This window comes from Arachis ipaensis, chromosome B02, assembly GCF_000816755.2.
Source record: "Arachis ipaensis cultivar K30076 chromosome B02, Araip1.1, whole genome shotgun sequence".
Taxonomy (NCBI): Eukaryota; Viridiplantae; Streptophyta; class Magnoliopsida; order Fabales; family Fabaceae; genus Arachis; species Arachis ipaensis.
The window spans coordinates 63,888,969-63,897,112 of NC_029786.2; the positions used below are offsets into that span (position 1 = coordinate 63,888,969).

Sequence of the window (8,144 nt, forward strand, 5' to 3'; positions counted from 1 at the left end):
TCCGTTTTAGTTTTGCTGAGAGCTTTTGGTTTTGGAATTAATTTGAGTTTCTGAGTTTGGGGAAGGAGAATTGAATTCTCTTCCTCTTAGTTTTATTGTTTTCAATTTCAATTACACTTGTCTTGAGTCTTGGGTGCTGAGAATTGGGGAAATTCTGTCTCAATCTCACCTTGAGATCTCGTTCTGTTTCTTTTACTGCATTATTGGAGAATTGAGATTTACATTCAAGCTTTCTTCTGTTTTGATCTTTAATTTCTTGCAATTGAATTCTACATTTGGATCTAGGAAGGCATTGAGATCTAGACTCGGTCATCTAGTCTCTTGGGTCCTGAGATCTGGAGTTTGCATTTTAAATTCTCTGTTTAAAGCTTTTCAAGTTCATTTACAATTCCGTTAGAGATCCGGTTCAATTCAAGTCACCCTCTACTTGTCTGATTAATGCAATTTACTTTTCCTTGTTTAATTTCTGCAAATCCACTTCCCAATTCCCTTTATAATTCAAGCCATTTACATTTCTTGCACTTTAAGATTCTGCAATTTACATTTCTTGCAATCTAAGTTTCTGCAATTTACATTACTTATTCTTTAAGATTCAGCTCATTTACTTTCTTTGCTCTTTAATTTCCTGCAATCTACCCTTCTCCCTTTACATTTCAAGCAATTTAGTTTCTGCAATCACAAATCACCCAACCAATACTTGATTCGCTTGACTAAATCAACCACTAAACTAAAATTGCTCAATCCTTCAATCCCTGTGGGATCGACCTCACTCCCGTGAGTTATTATTACTTGATACGACCCGGTGCACTTGCCGGTTAGTTTTGTGTGTTTGGAATTCGTTTTTCATTTTCCGAAAATACACATCAAAGCTCTGTTCAAGGTCATGGATGAAATCACCTTCCTTCTTTGACAAGAAGAGCTTGATGCGACAGTAGCTCTCAAACATGGTTCGAACCTCATCTTTGTTCCTCTGCTTGGTTACGACCTCATCCTGTGACAGCGGCGGAGGAGGAGGAGTAGGCGGACGGTGGTGCTAGTGGCGGTGGTGTGGCAGTGGGGATTCTAGGAGAGTGTCGTGCTTTCGCTTCTTCAATGGCTACTCGGCGGACGCCATTGGTTATTGTTAGTGCCACTGAATGAGCGATCGGTGCCGTAGTTTTATAAAATCGCAAAGGTAGACGAAGGCGACGAAGACGGTGGCGGAGAAATGCACATTAGGGTTTGAAAGGGAACGACACGAGCAACACACATAGAAGAGCCGGGAAGGGGTGTGACGGGGCGATGGAAGTTCAGTGCAATGGAGGTTCGGTGCAGCGGTGGCGCAAGGTGCGACGGTGGAGAAGCGCCGCCGATAGAGCATTTGGAGGGGAGGGTGTGGAGGCGCGGGGAAGAATATGTGAAATGAGGAGGAGTTGGTAACGCCGAATTTTATTTTAATATTTTCGACGGAAAATTTTAAATTACAGATGAAAATTCTGTCTGTAATAATTTAATAAACGTAGTGTTTTTGTCTATTTAATTACAGACAGATTTTCCGTCTGTAACCATTTTTCACGAAAAAAATTAAGTTTTTCGACAGAATTATCGACGGATTCTCTTTTCCGTCTGTAATTTATGCAAATTCATTTTTCTTGTTTTCTGACAAAAAATCCCTTTGAAATTCTATTTGTATTTTCTTGGGATAAAATTCGTCTGTAATAACTAGTTTTCTAGTAGTGTTTAGCACATCACTACCCTAAGTAAAAAACAATAAATGTCCTTAATTTGGATCTTTGATTAGCTTACACTAGTGAGAGTATGTATCATTCAAGTGTGGAAAAGTTTAGGAATATTGGTTGAGATAAAAGTGTATTTTGTAGCTTTGTTAAAAATATTAGAAATTGGGTACATATTTATGTATTCAATATTTAAACCATATGCGTTGATACTCTTGTATATATTTTTTATAATAATAATAATAATAATAATAATAATAAGAAGAAGAAGAAGAAGAAGAAAGAAAAAAAAGAAAGCAATAAAAAGGGGACAAAATGCCCTGAAGAAAAGTAATAAGAATAATGCATATGGGATGAGAATTGAAAAGAGAATGCATGAGTGTTTGAAAAAGTGAATAATGGGTAGTTAGGTTTGCATTTGAATTGTAGGTTGTTACGTGTATTAGGAGGGAGAGTTTAAGTTAATCAAAGATTCAAATTTCAAGCTCGCTTGACCATATGCATCCTTAACCTTACCCTCGCCCCATTACAACCTTTGGATAAGTCCTCATGATAATTGTATGCATGCATTGAATAATTATTGATTGTTAGATGAAAGACAAATCTTAGAAAGCATGATTAGAGGAGAATTGAGTGAATCAACCCTATACACTTGAGCGATTAAAGAGTATACACATCCGGTGAGGGGTTCGATTACTCAATTTCATATTTCCATTATTGATCATTGCTTATCTTGCAAGTTTTGTCAATTCTTTTGTAGAACTCAATTCAATTGTGAATTTGATTTGGTTAAGATTGTCTAAGCCCTTGATTATGTATATGTGCTTTCTTGGAATTTGATTTACTTTGACTACGTATATACATATAGATAAATAGACAGTATTAGTTAGAATAGTTATATGCATGTACATAGGTTGCATTTAGATAATTTGCATTGAATAAATGTTAATACCCCTTTCTTGTCTTTCTTGGGTTTAGCATGAGGACATGCTATTGTTTAAGTGTGGGGAGGTTGATGAACCACAATTTTATGGTTTATCATGTGCTGAATTTGGTGAATTTTATCAACTTTTCCTACATTTATTCACTAAAATTTTATAAATTTGTGAATTTCTCCTAAATTGTGCTTAAGAGTAAAAACATACTTTTTAGGCCCTAAAATTGCTAAATTTAATTTACTTTAATCCGATTCGATGCTTTGATATGTTGTTGAGTGATTTTAGGCATTAGAAGGATAGAATGGCTTGAAGAAATGAAGAAAAAGCATGTAAAAGTGGAGAAATCATGAAGAAATGAAGTTTTAGAAATCTGTCCTGTTGCGTATACACATGCCTTCCACGTATGCATGACCTGGAATTTCGCCAATTTGCGTATACGAATTCCTTCCACATACACGTGACTGCCAGCACGTGATTTACTTAAGTAAACACGTGGGTCACGATTTCAGGGAAATTTTGGACCCAATCTAGCCCATTTCTAAAGTATTTCATGCAATTCTCAAGGAAAATCAAAGGGAGAGCAATTAGGTTTAGTTTAAAATCATGTTTTAGATTATATTCTAGAGACAGAGGCTCTCTCTTCTCTCTAGAATTAGGATAGATTTAGGTTAAATCCATCTTAGATTTAGGTTTTAATTCTTGTTTTGATCTAGTTTCATTTACTTTTCCTTGTTGAATTATCCTAATTCTCTTAGTTCTCTTGTTAATTTCTCTATTTTGTTACTTTTATGTTTATGAACTCTTGTTGATTTTGATTTCTATTAATGCAATTTGATGTTTTCATGTTTATTGATGTTTAATTGAGTTGTTATTATTGTTATCTTGTATTTGGTAGCTATAGATTTTATTATTATTGTAATTTTATCATACTTTTATTTTATGCCTTCCAAGTATTTGATAAAATACTTGGTTTGGTTTTAGAGTAGATTTTAGTACTCTTGACTTGAGATTGAGGACTTAGGTTCCTTGATGTCGTTGGTGTCTAGTGTCATTGGTAATTTAGGGTTGTTAGTTGGTTTTAGGATCAATTATATCCACCTGACTTTACCCTCCGATGTTAGAGGATAACTAAGTGGAATTAACCCTTTGTAATTACCATGTTGTGGTCAATGATCTAGGATAGAAAAACTTGACTCTTAATCCTTATCATGAGTGTTTTTTAGCATTTATGGTTCCTTAGTTGTAGCTTTACTTTCTTGTCCCTCGTACTAAAAACCCCCCGAAATTCTCATAACCAATAATATGCACATTTTCCTGCAATTCCTTTAAGAGACAACCTGAGGTTTAAATACTCTCGGTTTTTATTGGTTTGACTTAAGTGACAAACAAATTAAACTTTGATTGAGAGTTATCTGTTGGTTTAGATCTATACTTCAACGGAATTATATCTCAACGGAATTATTTTATCAGTTTTATCAACTATTGTTTAAGTGTGGGGGAATTGATGACTCTGTATTTGATGATAAATTTTGGCTTGAATTGAGTGGATTTCATCATATAAACTCACATTTATTTACTTGAATAGCATACTTTTATGATATTATCTCAATTGCACGTAGTTGTGAAAACATGCTTTTTTGTGCTTTAATTAATCAATTTTTTATTTTTTTATGTCATTCGATGTCGTGATCAATTTTGTTTAAGTATTTCAAGGTTAAGGTGTTTCAATGGCTTCAAAAGAATAAAAAAGAATGGAGCAAAGAAGTGAATTTGGGAAGCAATTTGGATTGGAGTTTGCTGAAGTCTCGCGTAGGCGAAATTATTTCGCATGAGCGAGTTTCTCGCTTGGGCGAGCATTCCTCACGTGGATGAGTGTCTCGCCTGAGCAGCAAAACCGCGCGTGAGCGAGAAAATTCCGCGTGCGCGAAAATCCTCCACATGCTGGGTTTAATGAAACACGTGCATCTTTGTTTTTGGCTTCCAAAAGGCCCCCAATTGCTATATTCTGATGTATTTTGAGTGCAAAAGGGATGGAGAAGGAGGACACACGCACATCATTTTAGTTTAGTTTTATCATATTTTAGGTTAGATTTTTAGAGAGAGACTCTCTCTTCTCTCTAGAATTTAGGATTTTTAGTTTAAATTCCTCTTAGATTTAGGTTTTGATACTTGTTTTAATTTTGTTTCCTTTACTTTTTCTTATTCCATTGCTTTATTTTTCTTAGTTTCTCTTTTTAATTTCTCAAATTTGTCATTTTTAGATTTATGAACAATCTTGTTAATTTTGATCTCTATTAATGCAATTTGATATTTTTATGTTTATTGATGTTTATTTGAGTTATTATTAGTTTCTTGTAATTCATAGTTATAGATTTTATTATATTTGTAATTTAAAATATTTTTATTTTTATGCACACCAAGTGTTTGATAAAATACTTGGCTTAGTTTTAGTGTAGTTTTTCACACTCTTGCTTTGGAATTGAGGACTTAGGTGACCTTAAGTTATTGATGTTCATTCTTGATTGTGACTAGGATTGTTAGTTGGTTTAGTTTCCACTAACGCTAGTTTTTCACTAAGTTAATTAGTGAGTTGGTTAGGATTTGTGGATTGAGATCAATTATGCCTATTTGACTTATCCTCGATGTAGGGTTGACGAAATGGAATTAATTCTTCACAATTGCCATGTTTGTGGTCAATGATTAAGATAGGAACCCCTGAACCTCAACCCTTGCCAAGAGACTCTTTTTGCCATTTGAATTATCTTTTCTTTGGTTAATTGTTTTGAGTTTAGTTCCTTGCATACTTATTTACTTTCTTGGCTTTTAATTTTCTTGCCAATTGCTATCACAACCCTTTTTTCTCATAGCTAATAATTGAGCACTTAATTACAATTTCTAGGGAGAATGACCCGAGATTTAATACTCTCGTTTTTTATTGGTTGGCATTGTGACAACCTTTTAAATTTTGATTGAGAGTTGTTTATCGGTCTAGACTATGCTTGCAACAAAATTCTATTTTGTGAAATTCTAGATCGACGTTAATCTCCACATCAAGTGCCCAGTACTTTGGAGTTGAGTGGCGCTGGGCACCACTTTTGGGAGTTGGACACTAACTCATTGCAGCCTTCTCAGGGCACGAAGGCGCCGGGCTTTGGTTTGGCACCCAATTGGGTGCTGGGCTTGGAGAACAGGGTGCCAAGCTTGGAGATTGGGCGTTGGGCGCCGATGCTTGGAGTTGGGTGCTTGTTCCTGGCACTGGACTCCCCTATGCTAGTGTTGGGCTTGGCTGTTTGAAGCCTGGCACCATCCTTGTATTTTTTTTTTCTGGAAGTGCACTTGTGCTTTCTTATAAATTTTATCCTAATTTACTTAAACATGTCCTAAAAACATAATTATTATAAAACAACTCCAAACATATGATTAGTCATAAAAGCTGCACTAAAAATATAAGAACTTTGATTTAAACCTTAAAAAACTATTTAAAAAGAAACCTAAAAACAACTAAAAATGCCTAGACATCACCTTTGCTCTTCATGAGAAAGTCCAATAACACCATCAACATTACTATTCCATTCTCTCATTTCTTTTGTGATGTTATTTTTCTTTTTTGAAACGTTTCATATTGCAATTACTTTTATTTATTGTGGTATCACTTCCGACTAAGATATTTTTCACTTAACTACTACCAGTAAAAATTTTTTTGAAAAATAATCTTATTAATAATTTGTGGAGTTTAAAAATTAAATTATTTAAAAAACTTTTCAATAGAAAATTGTATTGTTCCAAAATAATAATATTAGAGGATGAAATATCTCTTTTTTTTGTGAAGAAATTTTTTTTTTGTTTTTCATAAAAATAAACAGAAATTGAATTAAAAATTTACTCTTATTAATATAAGATTCACATTTTATTAATGTTATTCAATAACGAATAAATAAAAATTTATTTAAATACTTTTTGAACATGAACTTTATGAACATGCAAAAATTCTTTTTTATTATTCTTTAACAAATGTGTAAATTATCTTCAGTATAGCTAATATAAGTCTTCTTTATAAAGGAAGAGATCGAAAAGTGCTTTGTGTTATGTTTTAATACAAAAACAATAAACACTCAAAATTAACTATCAAATCAATTACAAAGTAATCTAATTTCATATTTATAAACAGATTTCATAATCAATATAAATCTAGTTTATATATTTCTATGAAAATGTTTTCTTGCTTGCATCCTTTATGCAACGTTTGAATAAAGTTTGATTATTTTGATAACTGACTAATTTATTAGAAAAACAAAACAAATATAAATATACACAAGGGACTAATAATCTTTGATATTTATGAACAATTTTGTTTTTCATATTTTATGAAATCGGTATCCTTATTATATTTTAACAACAGCAATCAATTACATACTCTGGAAGAATCTCCACCATAAGTTTTTCTTCATTCTAGTGCTAAAACTCAAAACGATTAGGGATACACGGATAGTTACATTTTGTCTAATACTCAAATAATTATTCGATATTACCAGTGCTTTGAGTATTAATGAATTTCATTTACGTCAAATGAAAACAATAGTTAATTTTATTTTATTTGATAATATATATAGAATATAAAGTAGGGATCTATCCATGTGCAATGCAACGTGGATATAAACAAGAGAGGTTGCAGATTATATTTTCTATTCCTCCAAATTATAATGTCAACTAATTATTGGGGCCGGGGCTTTGTTGGAGGACAAGAGCCTCTGAATTAACTGCCATGAGGATCAGAGGGTTTGACTAAAAAATCATAATCAGAATATAAGAGAGAGAAGGCTTTGACTTCATTATTAAAACATGAAAAAATGTAATACAATATTCAATTGATGTGTGAAACAATATTCCTTACAACTGAAAAACCGTAACCAAATAAGCCTCATCTTCCTTTTTGCACAAAAAATAATAGCCAATTATTTTTCAAACAATGGGATTTTTCTTAAGGAGAGGGCTAATGTTTCTTGTTAGGGAAACTCTACATTATTATTATTTTTCAAACAGATCTCCATTTACTTAACCGAACACTACAGAAAATTATTCGAATAGCAACTGATTTATCAACCACTGATTTGCATATATCTTAGAAGTGTGACATGCATCTCCTGTGGCGTGCAGCGGCTGTTTTCTTCTTCTGTTTAGTTTCCTCCTTCCAGCTCTTGGCAATGTCATGAGACACACTAATGGCATCCAAAGAAGCACCGGAAAGGCCTCTCCTTGTGAACCCAACGGCATAAAGACCAGCCTTGCCTTTCCACCCATTCGGAAATGGGTCCTTTGGAACACCATCGTCTGAAAACATGTCATTTTCCTGAATAATGCACACCACATTACATGTTTAGTCCGTCAAATATTTAAATAAATTAAAAGCCTTTATTTTCTTGCTAGTTCTCTACGTGATTATCTATATTTATATTATATTATTAAACTTTGTGGGACGTTGAGTTAGTCTATT

The 8,144-nt window shown here is 33.2% G+C and overlaps 1 protein-coding gene across 1 annotated transcript in view; it reads right to left on the reverse strand.

Moving 5' to 3' along the window:
* Window positions 7,469-8,144, reverse strand: part of LOC107628360 (probable indole-3-pyruvate monooxygenase YUCCA3) — a 2,666-nt gene continuing 1,990 nt past the window's right edge. The window contains exon 3 of the mRNA XM_016331066.2: window positions 7,469-8,000. Within this exon, the coding sequence (XP_016186552.1) occupies window positions 7,773-8,000 (228 nt within the window). The 3' untranslated portion in view covers window positions 7,469-7,772. The remainder of the gene's footprint in view (window positions 8,001-8,144) is intronic.